At 41.6% G+C, this 23,978-nt stretch overlaps 1 protein-coding gene across 5 annotated transcripts in view; it reads left to right on the top strand.

Annotated features, from left to right (window-relative positions):
- Positions 1 to 16,208, top strand: part of DIP2C (disco interacting protein 2 homolog C) — a 308,123-nt gene extending 291,915 nt beyond the window's left edge. For all 5 annotated transcript variants that reach the window (XM_066314645.1, XM_066314638.1, XM_066314623.1 and 2 more), the window contains 5 exons: positions 4,304 to 4,361; positions 5,308 to 5,382; positions 6,289 to 6,463; positions 8,250 to 8,373; positions 13,055 to 16,208. In XM_066314645.1, coding sequence (XP_066170742.1) covers positions 4,304 to 4,361; positions 5,308 to 5,382; positions 6,289 to 6,463; positions 8,250 to 8,373; positions 13,055 to 13,307 — 685 coding nt within the window. In that variant the 3' untranslated portion in view covers positions 13,308 to 16,208. The remainder of the gene's footprint in view (positions 1 to 4,303; positions 4,362 to 5,307; positions 5,383 to 6,288; positions 6,464 to 8,249; positions 8,374 to 13,054) is intronic.
- Positions 16,209 to 23,978: the final 7,770 nt, after the last annotated feature.

The following is a 23,978-nucleotide window of genomic DNA, read 5'->3' as shown; positions in this document are numbered from 1 at the left end:
TGCTGCACAGTGATTGCAGTGGCTGGTTGGTTAGTTACAGCTGGCCAGTTCCTATTCTGAAGTCAGATTTCAGTCCTACTTTTCTATAGTAAGTGTTTGATTTAAGGAAGATGAAATATGTTCAATATATTAAATTGTAACAAGAAAAGAAGTTGGCACATACTAGGAATGGAGCTGAATTCCTCATTAAATCCCAGGAACCAGACTTTGAAACAGTTTTCTCAACTGTATAGCTCCAGTGAGACAATTTTTGAAGAAAATGTTCTTAGGAGCCAGTGGAAAAAAGTTATTAAAAATATACTCTTCTATATTGTTCTGTGTAAATATTACCGTTTCATTGTGTATCATCCCTGGTTATAGCTTTGCAACAGTGAAATGATCCTTAAACATCTTCTGTCTCCCCCATCCAATGAGATATTTTAGTGGCGGAGAAACCCTGTGTCTGCCCTACATTGTGTCTCTCAGTTATGTTTTCCCTCTCAGCTTGGCTGCAAACCACCAGAAGGTGCAAAAGTAGCTTTCACACCCAAGGGCAGCGTGTTTTCTCCCGTCCACTTGATTTTCAGGCTCTTTGCCCAGTCTGGCTCTACTGCCATGTTCTCCTCTGCCCTTCCCAGCAAGACTCAGCAGCAGAAGAAAACAGCAGGAAGGCCCTGTACTCACTTTGTAAGAGATTGTTTTCATTCCAAACAAAGAACTCTGGAGCACTGCTGAGAAACAGGACTTGCCCTTCCTGGACCTGCACTGCCTGGAGTGGGTTACGATTATTTGTGAATTTGGACAGGGTTTGCTGTCATTGTCCTAGGGAGGCTGCAGGGAGCTTCTTTGCCAGCATCACCTGCGTAATTCAGAGGTGCTGTTTTTAAGGGTCTGATGGGCGCTGTGCTCTGCATTTTTAGCTTGCCTACCAGAGCAACCTTGACAGTAATGCTGTTTGCTCAAGAGGGAAGCAAAGATGTTTTCAAATGTTTGTCAGTGGAAAAAGGGAAATCTCTTGAGAAAGAGTGGGAACAATTGAATTATTTTATACTGAGGCACAATAAAACTAATTTTAAAAATTATTGCCTAATGCCCATAATTTATTCACAGGATCTAGTCCCAGTAGAGTTAATGAGACTATTAAAGCACTTAAAATTAAGAATGCACACGAGAGTCACTAACATCAGAATCTCATGTTTTACTTTTATTCTTCTGAAAGATCTTTGTGGCAAAATATTTTTTTATCATTTTTAGATTTTTTAGGGGTTTAACAGTGTGTTCCCCAATGGATTGTGAGCTTAGCAGAAACTTTTCAAAAAGGGTTCCAAGGTTTTGGGTGCTAAGAGGGCCCTCACAGAAAACGTCCAGGAAATGCCATTTCTATGTTTAGTGCACTGCCGTGAAAACTCTGTAGGGATGTGAGGCAGGAAGCATGGAGTGGGAGAGGTTTAACAGAGCTGGAAAGTGAGAAATTGCACCTTCTGTGGAGTATCATGTGCTAAAAAATTAGGCAAGGTTAAATGAAACAGGTTGAGAACGGAACTAGAAGAATACGCCAGTGATAATAAGAACAAGATGGGAAGCACAGATGCTGAAAGCAGAGGGGATTGTCAGATTTATGGCTGTTGATTCATTTCCAGTAGTCACACCATTGACTATCAAATGCTTTGCTGTACTATTTGTGATTTTTGCTAGGCCTAGAGTTCAGCAACACTTTATAGAGGCATGTCTTAATGACAGGAAGGGAGCAAAGGCCACCAGTATTTCTGGGCAGCTGGACAGTTCTGACATACACTTTTCCTGCCCCAGAGGCTTTCTCTACAGTTATCCAAGTTGAATTCTCTTTAAACCTATCTTAAATTACATATAGTGCTTCCTGGCCTTTGTTACACCATCACTCTAGACAGTGCTTGTGGCTGAGGTTTTCTAAATTGTCTTTTAAGATTTTCTCAGTTTCACAAATGCTTGTAAAATAACTGTTAAAGCAGGTGTCAAGTGGGTGAGATGATGACTGTTTCTTCCAAGAGTAGCTACCTGTCTGCAAATACCTGTTGAAAGATTGGATATGTCAGTTGTTTGGAAGAACTCAGTTAAAGGCATTTTCTATTTCTGGACTACTGTGGATTTTACAGAACAAATATGTGTGTGTGTGTGTATATATATATATATATATATATATGTAAAGGCAGAAATATATAGGCATTAGTAACAACTGGTTTTGCAATATTTGATTTCATTTCAGTATATACAGAGTGATTTTTAAAACCCTTGCCGAACACTCCTAAATACATGTGTTTTGGCTGCCATTTGTGTGGTTGTGTGCCATTTAGTTGCCTTTTGCTGCCACAAGTGTGGCTGATGTAGATGTACCCTTTATAGAGCAGCATTAACTTAGCTTTGAACACACCCATTCTAGAGAGGCTCCCATGGCCTGGCTTTCTGCTGCCCCATGTCTGTGTCTCTGGATGAACAAATTGATGCTGTAGCTTCACTGCTTTTGCCATCAGTCCAGTGGTGGCTCTACTGCCTTTCAGCTGCTTTTCAGCACCGAATGTAGAAAACACAGATGTGTAACACATGTAACACAATAGTGTAAACAAGGGCAGTATATCATTAAAGGTAGCACACAGTGGAGGTAATCAGTGCTTTAGGCTCGGTCTGGGAGTTTAGGGGGCAGTTGAATGAGTGCTGAAAAGTGATTTCTTGTAGGTCAGGCTACAGCTGCCCAACTCTGTCTGCTCCAGGCAATACTCCTTGTACAGCACTTTACATCCTTTTCCTCTCAACACAACTTGGAAAAAGGTCTGAAATTCCTGGGTGTTTGGGTTGTATCTTTCTGTTAGTGAGAGGAGCTGTTCACACTGATGTGCAATATCTCAGGGCTTAGCCCTGCCCCATTCATCAAGGTTGAGAGACTTCCCAGAACTGTAGATAAAACACTATTCACTATTCCTGCCTTGACCTCAACAGTCTCACCTTTTATAGAAGACTCTTGGAGCAAAGAAATAAGGAAAAAAAAAAAAAAAAAGAAATATCTTTTTCCATCTCCTTTCTGCTTAGGGTCTGAACTTGCCTAAGCTTTGTTCTCCAAAGGGACCACTAGCTGAGGTCTCTCTGTGTCTCATCCCTCCTTTCCCAAACTAAGCACTGCGATGCTCTGTCTATAAAGACCTCAAAGCAATCCAAAAAAGATCTATTGTGACTGCTCCTAATAGACTCAGTTTAATGCTCAGTTTAATGGGATCCAGGTCTCCACCCATCTGCTCCTGTCTGTTTTCTTGTCTTCTGGTATTTCATCTTTACCTTTTACATGGTTGGCTTTTAGGCAACTTGTATGGTGGGGTTTTGTCTTTCTGGTGCCCAGAGCTGAGGGGAGGAAAGAAGAACAGCTCTTCAGATACAAGTCTAGATTTAGCTTGGTTAAGTGGATTATGGATATTGTTCAGGAGTGGGAAGTTTAAGGTTTTCATGGTTATTTTAACTTTTAAGTTACTTAGGATACAGGGATAACTAGATGTTACCAAATTTTCTTTGCCATGTACTGGCTGAGATCAGCAGCTATTTTAGAACTTGGGAGTCTCTTTCGTTCTGACCTCCTGAGTACTTTTCCAAGGTTAAATGAGAAATTTCCCTCCAGACCATTATACCACTGAAGGAGAGATGACATTCCAGTTCACTTAGTGGGGAAATAAGTTATCTAAAAAAAGAAGAGAGACAACCAGAAAGTCACACTCTGACAATTGATCTGATTTCAGCAGTAATAACATTTCTCATTAAATGATTTTTTGTAATATTAAAATGTTTATCAACCACTGTCCATTGAAAATAATTAAAAGATTGCAAATGCAGATTTGAAGTTGAGGCCAGGTTATGAGTTATTTTGATATGATTTTGATTTTAGCTGTCAGCTACTTGAGGAATGTGGTTGCTCACTCAGCTCACATGCTTCTGTGTCTGTGCCCTGGCTTTTATGACTTTCTTGTGGAAAATCAATATTTTAGATCCCTCTTGTCGTGAATAAATTTGTGCGTGGAATTCCATTTACAAAAGTCTGTCAAAAATAAATAAAAGGCACCAAGTACGTTTGAAGAATTTATTATTCAAGAAAACATTCGCACACACCTTTTTTTACATTTTTTTCCTATCCATAAGTTTTGACTGATATTATATATTGGGTCTGATTATGTTCCCCATAACAGGATATAAGCTTCATCTCTTCCAAAAATAGCATTAAACTCTGCAACTATTAACCATTCCTTTTAGAAATAAATGTTAATGAAAAGCAAATAAATGCAACTGTGTATTATACATCATTATTTTACAGAGTTCGTTTAGTTGAAAGAGGATCTCCACATAGTTTGCCTCTCATGGAGTCTGGAAAAGTAAGTACTGAAAGAAGATTTAAGTGTAACTTTTATGGTCAGTATTTTCAGTGAATACCCATTTCTGTTCATTTTTACGTGAATGTTGTACTGGGGAAGGTGCTATTAGCTGTGCAGATTGATGTCCTGCTTTTATTGTTGAGGTTACAGCATGATGGCAGTAACTGATGCATTACTGCTCTCTCAGAACCTGAACCTCGCTCTTTTATGCAGAAATCAATTCCTTCTTTTATGCAAAAAGAAGGCATTTCATCCCCTGTGTGCCATTCTTGAAGCAGCTGACAAATGTGGCACTGGTGCTGGCAGGTTCATCAATGTAGAACCCACCTCCACTGAGAGCTCACGGGCCACTGATCAGCTGCAGAGGGACTGTCCTTGCTGGGCTGTGGCTGTGGGGACAGGCTGAGGACATAGGGACAGGCTCTGATGCTGTGGGTGCTGATCTAAAGCTTTCTGTCCATAGCTTTGCAGACATTCGTGGTCAGAGGATGCTCCCAGTCTGTTCTAGGGCTCCGCATCCACCTCAATGTCCATTACATGAGGTCTTTGGCAGGTCATTATTCTGGGAGATGGCATGATGCCTCTGGCTTTCTTCTTGCTTCAGGCCAAAGGTTCCTTGGGGTTATTCCTATCCTACTATGTATTCTCACAGAGACAAGAGCCATCTGGTCAGATTTTGTTCTGCAGGTGAACATTTGATTTCTGAGGAGGTTTATTGATGGAACAGCATTCACAAAGAGAAGTTTTATCATATTTCCCAATTATTTCAGAATTTATCATATCTATGGACTATTTTTTTTTTCACTCTTAAGTCTACTTTGACCTTTTAAGGATTTTTAAGGGTTTCTTGTAATTTGTAATGAAGGTTCTTTGGGGACAAAGCGTCAGCATACAATTGCATAAGGTGGTACCTGTTTTCTTACTGCCTCATGTTTTCTTTCAATAGATCCTCCCAGGAGTACGTATCATTATTGCTAATCCAGAAACAAAGGGACCCTTAGGAGATTCTCATCTTGGTGAGGTGAGTCATGAGAACCTGAACTTTGTATGCTCTGAACTAAATTGCAGAGATAAAGCTATTGTTCTGCATGCTAATGATTTCCTATGATGCATCTTATCAAATGCCCAGTTAAGAGAGTAGTGAATTCTACTGATCTTTATAAAGTATGGATCATGATATTTGTGGCATTATTAAAATTGTTAGTAAATTGTTTCTAAATATTAATAGCTCAAGTTAAAAAATGAAAAAATCTGCTTTTGCTAGCTGTATTTTATACTTGGTGCTTCACTAATTCTGATGGAAGCTTACATGAAAAGTAAGTTTATAGATTAGTCTAATTTCAGCTAGATAGTTTTCTTGTGCTGTTCTCCATAATAATTTTGCTTCGTTGCACTGAAGTACTCTCATTAGCTGAGTTGAGCAAGACTATATGTTTTTCAAATTTATTTTATGTTTCTAGAGTGAGAAAAAAAATTATGTTATTTTTAAGCAGTTAAAAATCTAGTTAACGAAATGAAGAACATGTTTGATCATAATTAAAACCACAGTCTAATTAGTGAGTTTTTCTGTAAGAGTTCATTAATTTGAAATTGTAAATTGAATCCTTCTCCATGGCTGAAGGTCCCTGGCCTCACCCTTTAAAATAATCTGTCTCTCTGGTGTTCATGAAGGATGCTCTGCTGGGGTAAATACACTGAACCAGGAGTAAGGAATTTGGCAATGCTCAGAGATGCCCTGTGACTTCAGCAAAAGTAGATTGGGATCTCTGTGCTAGAACTGTGTCAGTTACAGGTTCAGAAACCACGTTAAAAGACATTTTTAGTATTATCTAGCTATGACTAAAAATATTTGCATCAAGAATTTTCAATAATGCTTCGTTCTTGAAAGCTACTTTAATTAATACCAGTATAATTGCTTTTAACTTAGATATGGGTTCACAGCACTCACAATGCCAGTGGGTATTTTACCATCTATGGAGATGAATCTTTGCAATCAGATCATTTTAACTCGAGACTCAGCTTTGGAGACACACAGACTATTTGGGCAAGAACTGGTTATCTGGGGTTCCTGAGAAGAACAGAACTCACAGATGCAAATGGAGGTAAGAGGTTTCTCATCATCTAGGTCTATACAAATAATTTTAATTATTTGGAGGGTGATACTGCTTCTCTGGCCCTGCGGTTCCTAACATGCTCCATCTGTGAAAGCTGTAAAACTGCAAAAAAAGCCATTAGTTAAAATAATCAGAAAACAAATCAGAAGGCAAGATTTCCCTGCTGAAATAGTTGCTTTTCCTTTGCTGTACCTCAGGTGCTATAAAACCCCTCCACCAGTGACCTTTTGGCACTGTTAATATACTCAGTGCTTCAGCTTGAAAAATATGAAATACAGCTAAAACTGCCATCATTTGCTCTGGCAGTTGTGTCCCCAGGAATGCGTTTGTGCAGCTGGAAAAAGCCTGGTGGCAGTCTGAGCCCTGTCCCTCCTGTGACCACCTCTGTTACAAACCTAATCACAAGAGCTGTCCATTCCTCAGATTTTCCTGTCTTTAACCCCAGAGGGCTGATTGCTGAAATGTAACACAAGCAGTAGCCTGCAAGAGAAGCTATAGGGTATTTGGGTTTCTGTCAGGAACATACAGGATTGCCTTACTTGTTCTAATGAGGTTCCTTGTCTCTTGTACACATGCAAGTGAGCCAGTGCTGCCAGGCACACAAAGTCTGTGCTTGGGAAAATGGCTTTTTTCCATGATTTTTGAGGAGCACAGTGCCACGAGTGGCTGTGGCTGAGCTGACCAGGGAGGCTGTTGGCCAAGAAGGGTTTCCAGCAATGCTGTGAACACCTCCAGGAGTGATCCCAGGACCATAAGAATAGCTGCTATTCAGCGAAAGAAAGAATTCATCAAATCTGAAAAAGTTCTGGTAATCCCTGTGAATTAGGCCTGCTGCCATATCCTTATACTGACACCTTCTGAAGAGATTTACTTTGGGTTGCACAGGCTTTCATAATGATAGCCCAATCCTGAGAAAATTCAGGATTCTCTGAGTATATTGCAACTTAAGCATCAAATAGCTTAGGTATTCTCCTAGTGAAGAATTTCTCCATTCTCCTACTTTTAGCTCCCATTGCAGAAAGTTTTCAGCTCTTTATTAAGTAGGCTTCATATTGTCATTACAATACTATCACACAAATATCCAAATTCATGCAAAACAGTCAGTTATTTGCTTTTAAGTCTATTAGCAGATATTTTTATGACTAGAATGTCATTGTTTATTTTCAACCTAGTATCTTTTAAAAAGCGTAATTTCAGCCTCATTTATTTCTTGAAAAGGTAAAAAGTATGGGCTGTAAAAGTGTTATGCTTAAGTTACCTGAATAAGCAATTTGCTATCTAGCTATAGCATGTTTTTAGTTTATTGATAACACCTTTGTAATAGATCAAAAGCTTCTGTAGTGACCATCTCAAAGCAGTTGGAAGAACATCAGCCACACTGTTAGGATCAGATCTATTCTTTCTCTTTGAAAAAACAGAGAGAAACAAGGAACACATTGTCTGTTCAGTGTGCCTCAAAAAAAAAAAAAAAAGAATGTGTTCTGCATCCACCTGGGAGAAAAACAGGAATTATGCCACTGTCTTTGGATAAAGATTTCTGCCTTTTTCTTTTTCAAATGGGAATAGTATTTTTGCCTTCCTTTCTTCTGGTTTTCACTCTGCATTGCACTTCAGTAATGGAAAATGCTCATTAGTTCAGAAATCACTTCAGGGTTTCAGAAATTCAATGATAACTTATGTTGCACTTATTTTACTTAATCCTTAATGTGAACGTTTCTATAATTTAATGTACTGGAGAATTGAATGTTTCTCTTTTCCTATCCCTTACCACCAGAACGCCATGATGCACTTTATGTGGTGGGTGCATTAGATGAAGCCATGGAACTGCGAGGGATGAGGTACCATCCAATCGATATTGAAACCTCTGTAATTAGAGCACACAAGAGCATCACAGAATGGTAAGGATTATATAACGCCAGGGCCCTTATAAAAAGCTGAAATATCTATAATGTCTGGGGTTTTTCCTTGGATATTGCAATTGATCCAGGAAATGTCCTGTCGGGATGGTCACAGGATTTATAACCCAGCTGCAAATGTGTCCTTAGGATGAAACTTTTCACAAACAGATCTAATCAGAAAGGACTGATTCCTGATAAGTTCATTCAGTATGTTTCTTTCTTTTTTTTTTTTTTTTTTTTAAGGAGTAAGCAAGCAAACATTTCAAATAAATGAACACCCTAATGAATTTTATTAGTGAACACACTGTTATTTTTGAATTGGTTATTAATAAATGAAGCAGTGATCAAATCAAGGTCACAATGGAAATTGAAGCAGTAAATCAATGAGTTAATAATGATGTTGTCTTAATCAATGTATCATCCTCAGATGTACACAGCAGGAAATCATTTCTTGAGGCTGACATGAACACAAATTGCTTTTCATTATTCTTGCATCAGAAGACTCAGTCAGGTAGTTGTTTTGTTTTGATACAACCTCAGCTCAGCTATTCACTTTTCAACCAAAATGAATCTGTTGCAATAGGCAGAGCAATTTAGTGCATTTTTCTTTTCAATCCTGGCTGCAGAGGTGTGGCCTGGAGCAAGAAGCTTAATAATGAATGAAGCATTGCAGCTGAACTGGTTTCTTTAGTAAAAGACTGCTTTTTTCTTAAATATCAGTTGAAACGAATGCAATTAGTTGCTTGGCTGACTGTAACTGAGGTTTTGCCTTATTGCCTCCTCCCTTAAGCATCATCACTGCTGGTATGGTCTTGTGCCAGACAGGCATTACACAGGGAACTGGGTTCTGTGCCTTCATATAGACCAGTATGAATACTTCAAGGATGTCACAAAATTCCCCTTGAAAATGTGTCAGATCAATACCAGCAGTAGATGGAAAGTTTTCAGCTGAAGCTGTTTAAGGACTGCTCTATTATAAGATGGCCACAGATTCATAAATCACTGTGTTCAGCAGTATCTGTTTGTCAGAGCTTTGTGTCCCCTCCAATTACGAGCTCACAGGCAGTGAATAAAGTAGGCATATCACACTGCAGAAATGGTTTTCAGTACCAAAAAATGCTCACATTATGTTCCTGCTTTCAAGATTGCTGAGAGCATCTTTAAGGATCCTTTTTGTTCCACAACCATGGAAATCCTGAGTGAGAAAGTGGCAACAGGAAAAGGGTTGGGGGTAAGCTGGAACGACCAAAGAAAAGTGCAACTGAATTTCTGCAAGAAGTACATGCAGAGAATTCTCAGTACCTTAACTCTTCCCTGTAGCTGGGTGATAGTGTACAAGGCACAGGAGTGAGAATTCAGAAAACACCCTGTACTGTTGCTACCCTTTGCCCAAATGGCAATATTTAAGGCTAGTATTTCAGGGTTATTTTTCCCTCAAAAAGAGGGATTGCTGATGAATTAGATGTGTCTCAGACATGGTCCCTGCAGAAAAGGGACAGTTATTCAGAGTGACAATGTCTGGTTTGCTCACAGTTCTCAGCCTTTTTGTAACCAATGCTCTGCCAAATATCCATCATGGAGTTTTCATTCACGTCATTGTCCTTGTCTTGACTGTCCTTGACTTCTCTCACATAACTTCTTTTTCTGCTTCTCTTAGAGACCTTCCATTTGTTTTTGTGAAACACTCCTTGACAAAATAATAGCCAGATAATTATTTTTTATTGTAATTTATAATCTGTAAATATCTTTCTGTGGACAGGGGCATGAGCCTCTTTTCTTGTTTTGGTTACAATGCCCCGTTCAGGATTTAACTGCATCAATTCCTGTTGCACACAGAAGGTGCTGGGTATGTCCAGTTGATAGATTGTAAAAACATCCTCTGAGAAAAGCAGCTCATTTTGTAACACTGGACACCACTGAGGGACTTGGGGATTTGTTGACTGACATGGGATCCTGCTGGGCAGCTTCTGTCATTGAGGATCAGATCTGAAAGGTCATTTAAAATTATTCTTGTCTCTTAAGAAATTTTAGCACAGAATCAGCAACCTCTGACTCTGGACCTCCTGTGTCTCAATACATAACAAGTAAAGGGGTGGCAGAGTCTGGTTTTATTGAGATGTAAACCCACACTGTGCATTTTGAAAGTGTTTCTAATACCACTAAATGTGGTATGTGTTTTAATGTATGTGTTTTAATTAAAGCACATGGTTGACTCATTTAAATGTCAAAGTCTCAAAAGAGGAACAGAACACAGCTTCCTGGAATTTACTTAGAAGCAAATTTTACACAAAGCTACACAAGGTATTTGGAGAAGAAAAGCAATTGGGAGCTTCTTTCGCTGGAGGTGTTTTTACAACTTCCTTGTTTTTCCTGTAGCATTTGGTGACATGGAAGGGCCATTCCCAGCTCAGTGCATTGACTGTTTTGCATCTATTGGGTGTGACTTGATTATTGTGAGTGGATTATTTCTTAAGGAAAGGTCAGCTTTTCTTGTCCCTAGCTTTTTGGTTTTTTTATTCATCAGGGCTAGAAAGTTGATGTATGCATAAAAGAGACACACTAGCTAATGTATCTTCATCTCAACCAGTAAGAACATAAACAGCAATATTTTCTTTTACTTCCAGTAATCACCAGTGAGTTAGAGCCATGACATGTGAAACGAGTTTTAAATTAAATTGAAGCCTCTTGGGAGTGTCACTGACTTTAGGACTTAATAAAAGCTTCATGAAAGTTTTAGGAATCAATTTCCTAGATTCAGACAAAATAATTTATTTTGAGCCGTGTTTTAGGGACCTGCTCCTGAATCTTGATATTAATTGCTTTCCCAAGTAACAAGCTAACAGTAGTTTCCAGGCATGGTTTTAAATGCTAACTTACATTTCAGTGAACCTCCCCAGGTTTTTTTGTTGTTGTTGTTGTTGTTGTTGTTGTTATGTATATAATAGTACTTTAGATGTTTGTACAGCAATCAATAAAAATTTCAGGACTTCTCTGGAAATGGTCACCTGTGCAGATTGATATTTCATTTTGTAAATATTCAGCATCAATCAAAACTTACTAGAATGTCTGTGAAAACATAATTACAAATGAAAATTCATTTCACAGCAGTACTAAGTCAAAAGAGGCCTTCTCATCCTTGCTTTGACTGCTCATTAGTTTTCCAGATCAATAAGCACATAAGAATTCAATCAAATAGTACTTTGGCAGGATCTGAAATTCTTTTTTTTTTATGAGTTAAGTATTTTTCTCCTAAAATCCATTCTGTCAAGCACCAACATAGAGCACATTTTCATAGCTAATTTTTGAACAAAGTAAGATATGTTTCCACAGTACATGGATTTTCAGAGCTGTCTTAAGAGGCTATAACAGTGCACTTCAGTCTCAATCAAGCATTGACCTTTGGGTAAGAAGCTCTTTTTGAAGAAGGCTTATGTACATAATATATTCTGACTTTCAGATGCTTATGCTCAAGACAGTTCTAGGAAGTTATCCCCTGATTTTATGAGGTAAAGGCGAGTAAAGTACAGGGCTTGATGTATGGCTTACATGTGTAGAATATTATTATTTATTCTGTGGAATAAGCTAGAAGAAAAAGTGTCTTAAATACCTGTAAGAAAGACTGATATTGCTCTTTGTGGCTCAGCTGTGTTGACCTCCCATGAGATGCAAGACTCTGGAGACTCTGGAGATGTCAGGAGGAGGATGGAGAGAAGCTGTAAAACTAGTCTGGATGGAAGCATACACCGGACTTTGATACCCTCCCAGCCTCCATATTTGGAGGGATAAATGCATTATCCTTACCCAGAAACAGTCCCAAGTAGCAGAACCCGAAATTTACCTTCTTTAGCTCAAGGGCTTAACCAAAACTTTGGGGTCTTACAAAGTTCTTTCAGCAAAGAGGAGATAATGGGGATAATGTAGTTCCCTTGACCACCTCAACTGTTAATCAGCAGTGTTAAAACTCCTGTCCCTTTTAACCCAACAGAAATAAACAGACAAAATAAAACAGATGGAGACACAGCCTTATTTCTGTGGAAACCAATTGGTCCAGAAGAATTGCAGCTTTTTCTGTGCTGAGCTCTGTCCTGCCTGGTCAGCAGCCAGCCCGTTCCCGAAGGCGCGTAGCTGCGTTTGCTGAGCAGGCTCAGGGAGGGTCCCCTCCTCCCTGGGCACCTCTGCCAGCCTGCACTGTGCCATGTGCCTTCCCAGGGCCCCACACCCCTTCCCTAGCAGGGGTTATGCCACAGACCTTGCAGCTCAGACTATGCTCCTGCTGTTCTTGGTGCCTTCTCTTGTAAATCCCTTGGTTTTCTGGGCTGCTCTTCAAAAAACCCCAGAGAAGACACCTCCACACACATCACTCTGTGAGCACATCAGAGCGGTGGCACTTCCCTGGTTTCAGAGGGAACCACATGCTGTTTTACTACCTCCTTCCATGACAGGCAAGTTTCTGTAAAGTTCAGCCTAATGCCTAAAATTGTAGCAGTATTAAAGAGAAAGCTCATGGGGCTGTTCTGCCCCTGCCTGCAGCATGTTCTCTCTTGCTGTTTGCACTTTGTCCTGAGCACATGGAAAGAGCCCAAGGAGCTCCAACAAAAGTAACCAAGGTGCAAAAAAAGGGATAAAAAATGAAATGGGTGAAAAAACCCCACGACTAATATTATTTTTTCTTTTGTTCCAGTGCGGTGTTTACCTGGACAAATTTATTGGTCGTTGTAGTTGAGCTGGATGGATCTGAGCAAGAAGCTTTGGACCTTGTTCCTTTGGTCACCAACGTGGTCCTGGAGGAACACTATCTGATTGTAGGGGTGGTGGTGGTTGTGGACATTGGTGTAATTCCTATCAACTCCCGTGGAGAGAAACAACGTATGCACCTACGAGATGGATTTTTGGCAGACCAGCTAGATCCCATCTATGTGGCCTACAACATGTAGTCTTGTACCTTAAAGCTTCCATGGACTTTACTATAGATGTATAAAATTTTTTTGTGTCCACTAAAAAAGTGTGCAGATAAGATGCTGACACTCATCAGAATGGAACTGTTTCTATTACGACTTTTCAAAGCAGTCACGATTGGCAGGAAATATAATGTGAAATGTTTTCTTTTACCACTAAATTTTAGAAAAGAAGGACTATGGGGTAAGGCCCTTCAGTGTGTTGGAAAAGCCCATTTTAAACTTTTTTTTTTATTTTTTGCTTATTGGACAATACTGCTTTTTGAGTAAATGTGGCTTTGTATTTTACATTAAGTAAGCTGAAGTAGATTTTTTTTTTATTCTGCCCTCCAAATGGATTCTTTTAAAACAATTTGCATACTAATACAAATAGTTGTTTCCTTCATTTGTTTTAATACATCATAAAAAGCTGATGAATACAGATCCATTACTAACTTAAGCCATTTTAGATCCCACATCTTAGGAAAATATGTAGTGGTACGAGGAGAAAACCCAAAGTAGCACCTTTCAATTAGAAATCTTGCAGCTTTCTGTCAGAGATGCTGAAAGCCCAGAGGCCAAAGAGCCTTTGCTGTTAGCGTTAGAATGGAAGAAATTTATAAATAAGGTGTATTTCGGCAATGAGCTTGCAAATATCTTTGTACTAAACTAAAAAGATAAAATAAGTTAACTACTTCTTCTGTAATTATGTACAAAACGTTTAATTTATTTTGATCTCTTTAGAAGTATAAAAGAGAAGAAACATTCAAGAATATTAAACTCTTGAAATGTTTGCTAATATAAAAACAAAGTGTTGTATTATCTTGAGTGGATAGTATCACATCAAATATATATATATGAAATATAAATTCACTAATGACAAAAGATTTTAAAGATTAAAATGCAGTACTTGTCACTTGCATGGTGTCTCCCACTGTAGATAATCAAATGTTACTCACAAATTTTTTGGAAAAAGAAAAAAAGCAATCCTGGATTGCTAAGTATCCCTGTCAAAAAGAATCCTCTAGATACCAGCAAGTGAAATTATTGCTGCCTTTAAGGCAGTGAATGAATTTAAGACTAAAAATGCACTACAATAATTTTCTTTTCTTTGCCATGGAGGCAACAATGAATATTCGTGCTGGCATGTGCATACACTTGTTAGACTTAGAAAAGGCAGGTTGAGGAATAGCACTGTTGTCTAGCTGCAGAACTTTGTTGCACAATTTTTTTCATTGTTTTAGTTGATGTTTTTACTGCTATAAGGAAAAAAATTTTGGGGTTTTTTGCACAGAGTTATCAATTTGCCTCTCAGCTAGGACACGTAGCTCGGTGGCCAACGCTTCCAGTTTACATTTACAGGAAACGATTGTTTCGATGGTCTTTAATTTATTCCTTAACGGAGAGGAGCGTACAGTCACTACCACCCTTGGCACGGACCGTGCATCTGCTAACTAGTCCCTAAACGCATTAAAACATCAGAGGAACCCATCTGCCTGGTTCAGGAACGGAACAGTCCCGTGGGCTACAGCCTGAGGCCACCACGGGAGAAAAGTAGAACGTGCATCACAGCTGCCTTCATTTTACTACCTTTGGAGAAAAGAGGGGTTTGATTCCCCGGTTCTGTTGTCTTCCCTGCCCCCCACGCCCCCTTTTTTAAAACCTTCCCCTTCCTTCATGTGGTTGTAACTGAATTGACCTGTTTGTGATCGAGAGTGGGATTTACCAGCTGCAGTCCAAGAATGCTTTTCTTATTTGTCCCAAATGACGTTCATGTGCTGGCTCTCATTACCGGATATGCATGACTAAGATTGTTGCAGGGCAAATGTTATCATGTTTATATCACGTATAAGGGAGTCTCAATGCTGGGTGTTAAAAATCTTTTTAAAAGGTAGGGACGTTTTAGTCTGCATGTACAGTACAGAGCATCTCGCCACGTCAGACGCGTTTTCTTTCAGGCCATCTTTTCCGCCCTCACTGTCCTGTGAATAGCCCTATTCATGCTCTGCAGACCAACCCCATACTTTGTCAAATTCATTTTTCTGCTCCCTAAAAAGAATAAAATCTGTTCTTAATGGCAAGTTGTTGTAAGGTTTCAGACAAGATGTTGATTGATTACAAACATAATTGCAGTGTGTGAACTAACTTGTGAAGTCCTGCTATTGCTGATCTCAGTACTGCAAAACAAATCTCGCTGTCGTTCAAAGCATCACTTTAACCTTCACGAAGTCAACTTTGCATTTGTAGAGAATAAAAGAACTGCAATGCAGTTGTGAAACGCAGTTAATAACAGCTCTCTTCTGCAACCTGTCATCTGTGGTTGTTAAATCCTGAGTTAAGAGAAATGATAAACTGAGTTTCTGGTTTTGTTGTGCAAGCAAAAGGAAGGAAACATTTAAGCACCATCAGACTGAGCAATAAGGAAGGATTGTTCTGTATTAGAAACTGTACTGTAGATAAACCATTCATGAGAATGTATAAAATGTTTGTCTTGTGACCTTGTGCTTTTGGAGTCAGACAAAACCATGTAATCAACTCGATGCACATGCACAAAAAGAGAGGGTACACAATGAACATTTAAACACAAAACTAATCAAACAGGAGCAGATTCCTCATGGTGCTTGTTTATTATATATATTTAATCCTGCTTGACACTTTACCCAAGGGAAGACTGTCCCTTTTATCAGTTGAATGTTAGCAGCGTTATTTCATAGAGTGTGGTGACTGGTTAGAGAAATTCATGTAACTCAGCCAATCACAGATTCAAACAAAAATTTTTATGTGCAAAGGACAGCAACCTTCTTGTATGTTAAACCACCAGTACGCTTTGTACATCTGTGATAACGCCTGTTTTATATTCAAATGAACAAATAAAAGCTTTTATTTTTGTTGCTCTGAAAATATCAGTTTCTTAATTAGTCATCTAAAATGGAGCTTCCGAGAGCTGCGGATGCTCGATGGAGGAACATGGAGAGCTATACTGTAATTTTATTTTGTTTACCTCTCTTGTTGCATAATTTATTAGTACAAATCATTATACTTTTAACAATGTTTAAATACTGGTGTGGGCATTTATTGCTGAAAGACTTTCATATGGCAACAAATGTTTTTTGTGAAATGTTTTTTTAATTCTTTTTAATATATTCAAATATACTGTTCACATTTTTGCTGAAAGTGTAAAGATTATTGTAAGCTTGGTAACATTTTGTGAGAAGCAATAACAAGCATTAGTACTGTAAAACTCCTCAAATTTGTCACTTATCACTTTTGTTGCAAGGTCTTGCTACTGACACACTGCTAATCAGTCACCTAAGGAAGTTACTGATCCAGGTTTTACAGGTCTGGTGGAGCTTTCTGCCAGTGGAAGTTGATGGGTTACAGCTTGGTCACTCACACATGTGGGGTTAGAACCTCCCTATCTGTTCAGTAGCCTTGGGCATCCAGATGATCACTCTGGGAAATGTGATCTGCCCGTTTCCATTGGCATTTTCCAAAAAGACCTTGATTTCAGAGCTGGCTCCCAGCTGCTGAGTAGCAGCATTCCCAGGGAAGAGGTTTGGCCCCAGCTCTCGTTTTCCAAATGTGATTTCAAAGGGTCAGATTCTCACTCCTCGTGTCTTTGGAGTCCCATCTGAGAAATTCAGGGTATAAAATCCCATCTCTGCTTGCTCAGATTTCAGGTTGCTTATCACAAGAGGTAGGTGCAGTTTTGTGGACCCACAATTACCCTGACCAGAGAGAGAGAGCCAAAAATTGTGGGAAAGAGAAAGCAAATTAGAGATGGCAGAAGGAAGAGGATGGCAGAACAGCAAGTAGTTCCTGATTCAATTTTACAAATCATTTCATTAAAGCAAAAAGCGGATTGATTTTTATGTAATGGGATTAGGGTTTTTACAAGGTTAAAATATTTCAATTCCACATTTTAAAAACAATTTTGGCAAAACGTGGCTATAATGCTGCAAAGCTGGTGGGAAATCTCAACAACAACAAAAAAATTGTAGAGTTAGAAGAATCATGCACAATAAGAACAGCATAATTTCTTGATTATCACATTGATACTAAGAATGTAAAAACTGGAAAAAAATCTGATAGAAGACTATACAGCTTTCATTTTCTGGTTCTCAACACAAAGATTTGCTTTGTGCACTGTTATTATCAAGGGAGGGAGGGAGGGGCATGCACAGAGATCAACAGCAAATTCTCCCCAGTCGCCTTGTGGGCAGAGCTGAGTTTAGGGGAGTTTTGGGCTCTCTCCAGCACAGCTTCCCCTGCTGGGCCACAGAACCCTCTGCACCCCTGGAGAAGCAAATCCAGCTGTGGCTCTTGCCTGGACACAGTCGTGGTTTGAGGGGCCTGGGCTGGCCTCTGGCAGGATGGGCAGTGGGGGAGAGGTGCAGCCTGCAAGAGTCATCCCGAGGGGGATGCACCCCTCTGTCCCCGGGGTAAGAGCCAACCCTGATTTTGAATTTTTTGTTTCTTTTCTTTTATTGGAAGAAGTTTTTGTTTTAAAACTGAGATTTGAAGAGGAAAAAGGAAACAAGTAACCAGATTCTGTATTGTGAAAGTAGAACTTAATCATTTGCATAAAATAGTATATTGTTAATTTTTTTCTTAAACATAAATGTATGGGGGTTTTTTTACAACTGGGGTGCTTCATTTGGCAATCCACTTTCCCCCAAGCTCTCACTTACCTTACCATGATTTAGGGTTCCCCTTTTCATGTTTTTTTCTCATCTCTTTTGAGGGGTATCACCTTACAGCTGGTACAAAAACCCTCTCAAGCTTTGCCTCATTTGTGTTGCACCTGGCTGAGATCAGCATCTCTGGAACAGCAGCTCCCTCTTTCTTACACAGCAGACCAGGATGAGGCCATCTCTGCACCTTCTGGCACTGTCCTGACACTGGGCAGTGCCTGGTGTTTCAGATTCACTCAGGTTCACTAAGCAGATCATGCTGCATCATGCCAGTCAAAGTCAGTGCTCTTTACTGCTTTCTGGCCTGCACAAACAAGATCTCTCCAAAGGCATTGTTGTAACTCTCCATGATCCACATGGGGGAAAAAAAAAAAGTCTTTTTCCCAGGGATCCCACAACACATCAAATAGTAATTAAAAAATGATTGCAAAGTATTCTATGGCAATGACCAGTTAATGATGGATTCTAAAGGCACAAAGATATTGTTTTAATTTTGTGCTTTGACAGATTGATGCTTGTAGGCATGTGAAGAATGGCTGGAGGAGGGGACAAAGCTGATGGAATCTCCACAGGAGTGGCTTCCAAGTGTGGCTGGCAGCACATGGGAAAGGTTTGGAGATGCCAGGAGAGGCACCAAGATAAGAGCTGTACTGAGCTATCAGGATAAAGACATCAGTGGAGGAAACCATAAAGGAAGGGCAGTTTTAGGAAGTGCATTTGGTGTAGAAGGCAAGGCCAGGAAAAAGAAGATTGTGCATATGGAAGTAAAGATCAAGCACCTGAGACTATCTAACCCTGTGGCGTCAGGCACCCAGTATTAGGGACCTACTTTTTAATTTTCTCACTTAGAGGAATGCATTTCAGTCAGGAAGCTCCAGATGCTGGGACACACCTCTCTGCTCTTAGCCGCAGGTTCTGACTGGAGGCTTGGATGAGCTTCCACTGCTGGGTTCACCCAAGGGCTCTGCTGTAAGAGTCAAGAGAGGAAGTGTTTGGAGGTGGGAGGACAGACACATGGAAGGCATGGACAGAGTTTATCCCAACCCTAGTGGTCTGGGAAACTAAAAACCAACCAGGTCTGTATCAGGTAAGTGGCAGGACTGAAGAGCAGAAACGCTGGGAGAAGACAGGAGTAGGAAAAGCAGCTGCAGGCAAGAAAAAAATGTTTCCATGAAGCCAGGTCAGGAGGCAAGTGTGGCACGGGCAGTATTGACAGAGCAGCAGGAGACGAGGATTTGAGCCAACAACTGCCCAAAGGAAACTGGTGGCTGAGGAGGTACAAAGGAATTAAACTTTCCATTGCAGACACACATGCTCATTAGCGTTTCTACGATTCCTCTCTTAAGCCTTTGGGTTAGGATACTTCCCTGAAATCCACAGGAGGATTTTTTTTTTGCATACTCCTCTCTCACTTAACCACAAGCAGCTGCGAGCTGGGGTGGGGCTACAGCCTCCTGTGGCTCTGCAGGGTCCCGGCTGGCTGCTGCAGGGGCAGGGATGGACTCGCTGAGCCTGAAAATCCCTCTGGCTGCTGGGGCAGACACTGGGCATTTACCGTGCAAACCCACAGCCTACCTTGCCAGTCCAGGGTGTAGGGCCACAAAAACTGAATGGGAATGTTTAAGTTCTCTCATGCCTCTTTGGTTAGCAAAGAGAAAGAAGTGTGGTCTCAGCTATAATTATTTTTTTTTTCCTTCGGAGGAAGGAAGGTTTTTTTCATCTTGGAGCAAAGCCTTTTTGCAGTACAAGAGGCTTTTAACTACTGTTTAAATCCATAATAAAATGGCTGTTATGAAATTTTTCTAACAAACCCCATGTTTTCTTAAATGAAAACTTCCATTAAAAACTGCTGTTTCCAGTGGAGCACCTAACAGGACCATAGCCTTGCTGCCAAAGTGGTGTGACTGCATTTTGCTATGCCTGCATAAGCCACCTGTGCTGTCATTGCCCTTTACCTACAAGCATCAGCACCATTCATTTCTCCAGCATGATAAAGCCAGTGCATCCACAGGAGAGGCACAAAGTCAGGATGCAACATGTCATTTTGGATGTGGCAAAGTTCCATTTAGATTGGGAAATGCTGAGCCACAGGAACAATAATAATTAGGTCTGTAATGGGCCAGGCAACTCCAGACACTGCTGTCCTTCACCATATGGTGATAGCAGTGGTTGGGAGAGGTGGAAACACTCCCTCTGCCCAGGGAGGTCGGGAGGGGAGAAAAATGGGAGAAAAAAAAGGCAAATTCTGAGCAAGCTGTTAAGAGAAGCCTATAAATTTGTTCTGTCTCTGCAGATGATTCTGTACAGAGAGTGTACTTCCATGAGCCTCAGGCTACAGAGAAAGGCTCTGGGAGTGGATGTAGTACCAGGGGCAGAGCCCAGACAGTCCGGGCTGTGCCGGGCTAAGGAGGAGCTTGGGAGGCCTCTGGTTCTTAGGCTTGGTCTCATTACAGGGCCCCTCTCTGCGGGAATTGTCCACAGCTTTCCCAGGGAGGTTCCTCCATCAGGAGGAGCCTGAGGTGGCTCAGAGCTTCTCAGTGGCACTTCAGGACAGATCTAGTCCCTGCAGCAGGGACCTGCTGTGTGAGCTGCCTCCTGCTCCCCTTCCCAGCCCCAAAATCCCAATGCCACCCCACTGACTGCAGTGGAAGGAACTGGGGCTTGGGGGCTTTCCTTGCGAGTGCAGCATCCAAATTTGTGAGAGAGGCAGCAGGACCAGGCTGGTGGGAAGGGCTGGGCAGTGCTGGACTCTGGCTCAGCATCCAGCAGCGACTCCCAGCAGTTTGCCCAGTGCTGAGGCAGCCACTGGCACTGGGGAGCCCAGGGGGAAAATGCTGCTGGCCCCAGTGTCACTGGGAAAACACAACAAGCAATTGCATGACTGAGCTGCACATCTTGGCTTTCTTTGGGGCAAAACTAAAAGGCTTTCCAGCCCTTGTGGCCTTTATGGACTTGTGAAAAGACAGGAAAAGGCTCTGTCACTCAGTCAAGTGTTGTGTCAGCCAAAGAAATTCTCTCTCCAGCACATAAGCCACGCATGGCAGAGTTTCTGGCTGTGCTTCTCCTTTGGGAAGGAGCCAGAGCTGCTGCTCCTTGGTGGGGCTGAGCTGCAGGGGATGCCCCTGCCTGTGCCCTGTTTGGAGGCCACATTCTGCCACAGGGGTGGCCCACCCCAGACAAAACCCTCTTTTTCTGGTGACAGGGACTCCTAGAATTGCTGTGTGCAAGGCACTGAGTTCCTTTTCACCTTTAACGAAGCCATTTTTCACCTTGAGGGCTCTGTTACAAGGGACAAAAGCATGTTGCTGTGGCCAGGCATGGAGGGATGGATCATGGCTCAAAAGTGGCCCAGTGCAGAGCTGGATCCCACAGCTCCCATGGGAATGAGAGCCGGAGAGAGGCAGAGCTGGAACGTGGCAGCAAGTGGGGCCCCAAGCCGCCTACAGGGGCTATTTGCAATAGCTACCTTTCCTGTTAATGAAGTGGTTAAAAATGAAAGTGCTCTGGCTTTATTAATAAACACTGTTTTCTTCTGCAGAAGTCCTTTTCCAAACACTAGTAAAGCAATTTGTGTAACCGGATTCACAGCGTCTTCTGATGCAGAACTCCGTTTATTTTTAGCTACCTCTCTAGGGTAAATCCTATTTCCATTGAAGCTTCAAGCCAGCTTAGTTTTCACTCAGGGAGTTTACAGCAACTGGCCGGTGGCTTTGGAAACAAACATCCCTCTGCCTTTTAGCATGGAGTGTTCTGGCTCTCTTGGCATTTCTTCTGAGTAATCTTCAATTATCGGTCCCTTTCTGTGTACAAATTATCTACAAAGCAGGTGCTGCGCTTAATTCCAGCCTCTTCATTGTTTGCCATCCCTGAAGGAATGAAACATCCTTTCTAGACCTCATTAGTGGCTCCAGGTTAATGGGGCTGGAGAGGTCCTGGGGCAGGCATGGCCTTGGGGAGCAGGAGGGACAGTTCAGAGTTAATTTTTTTTCTTGGTTCTCTTTCTTTTTCTGATTTTACAATTTTGAACCTCTAGTAACCAGCACTTCTCTTTCAAAGAGCCTTACTCAGAGTCTATCGTACTTTTGAGGCTTTTGACATCTGGAAATAGGTTTTATTAGGGAAAAAAACATGGGGTTTGAAAGGTCCAAGATAGTTGGTTTTATTCCTTTTACATTACCTATAATCATCTCCCACTTAACCCCAACAATATTCTAGTATTCTCACAAATGAATGGACCTTTCTACTAGGAATTGCATTTCCTTAACTTGAAACAAAACGAGAAGGGCCTCTCTCGTATACCCTCCTCAATCTGATTTATGAAAGCATTTGAGAAGCATATACACAGATCATATATACATATATACACATACTTTCACTGAGGGAAGCTAAAATTGACAGGGTGGCCCCTAACTACCAGTAACAAATCCCAAACATATTTCACATCCTTGGTCATTTAAGATTGTGAAAGGCAAGCAAGCCATGAGCTGGGCAGCTCACTCCACCTAAAGGAAGCAGGAGGCAGAAACTACAGCTCCTCTTTATTAAAATAAAGGAATAGCCAGAGTTAAAAAAAATAATAAAAATTAATTAATGACAACAACGATAATGATAATAATAGGAAAAGCCAAAAATAAAATGTTTAAGCCTTTAAGACTGATGCTCTAGGACCAGCACCTGCAGTGGTGATGCTGCAGGAACTCAGAGAAGTCCCCACTCCCCCTGAGATTCCTGATGGAAGGAAACTTGCAGAGTTGGGGCAATGCAAGGACAGCTCTGCCAGCAGTGACAGGGCCCAGTGTGGGACAGGGATGGAGTACAGCAGGTCACAGATGATCCATGTCACACAGTGCAGGTGGAGGCCGCCTTGGCACCTCCAGAGATCTGCTGGATCCCAGTCCTGGCCACACTGGAAATGCACATGGGGAGAGGAGTGGAGGAGCATTTCCACTGGGGATTTCTGCCATTGGAGTGTTGGTGGGCAGTTGTTGAGCTTGAAGAGTAACCACAGTCATCCAAAAGGGAAAATGCCCTGGGACAGGAGCTGAAGGGAGATTCTGCTTATTCCTCATCCTGCTTTTGCCAGCTTATGTGACTCACTGTGCTGGCTGTTGGCATTTAGTTGAGTCTCATCAAGATGAAGGAATAAAATTTGGCTCATGTAAGAACAGGACTGTTTGGGTAGTGAAATAATAAAAGAGACTTTGAGGGATCCCTTGGGACTTGCAGGTCTTGCCAGGTCTTAATTTCCATAGGGAAATTCTGAATTGCCACACTGAAACCAACTCCCAGAGCGTCCCTACTGCAGCCCTGAAGTCCTGGTGGAGCTCCAGGGTGACCCACTCTGCCTTTGGCTTGTCCCCACGGGGCCCCTTCTCCTGGGTGGCTGCAGGATGTGCTCCATGGGCCCTCAGCCCCCTTGGACACCTCCTGGGCACCAAGTGGTGGCTTCACAAGTGAGGGGGACTGTGCTGCTCAGGGCTTGGCAGGAGAAACCCTGCTGCACTCAGGTGATGCTGGGCTCCTGCAGTCCCTGCAGAGGGAGTTTTTTCATGGATAAAACACAGGACAGGCACAGGCTCAGGGTGAGTGAGCAGGTCACAGGGAGGAGGCAGAGTGGGGCCCCTGGTGAGGGAAGCACAGGGTAAAGGGGGCTGAGCCCCAGCCTGGCTGATCCCAGTGCAGGACCTGGCTCTAAACCCAGCACCTGATGGCCCTGCATGGCTGAGAGGATCCTCTGTGGGTGCAGAGAGCCATGCTGGATGCTGAAGCCCTTCCATGGCCCTGCTGGCTCCCTTTCTAGCCACGAACAAGTTCCTGGGAGTTCAGGCACAGCTCCCCAGGCACAGCCCCAGCCTCCCTTGGTGAGGACACGTCCTGACAGCAGCCTCACCCTGCCCACCCCAGGATGGGAGGACAACTGGCCAAAATCAACACAGACACATTCAGTGAATGGGTTTTTTTTAAATACATTTATTAA

This window comes from Sylvia atricapilla, chromosome 1 (genome assembly GCF_009819655.1).
Source record: "Sylvia atricapilla isolate bSylAtr1 chromosome 1, bSylAtr1.pri, whole genome shotgun sequence".
Taxonomy (NCBI): domain Eukaryota; kingdom Metazoa; phylum Chordata; class Aves; order Passeriformes; family Sylviidae; genus Sylvia; species Sylvia atricapilla.
Note: the sequence above shows the minus strand (reverse complement) of the source record. Positions and strands in the feature narration are given on the sequence as shown.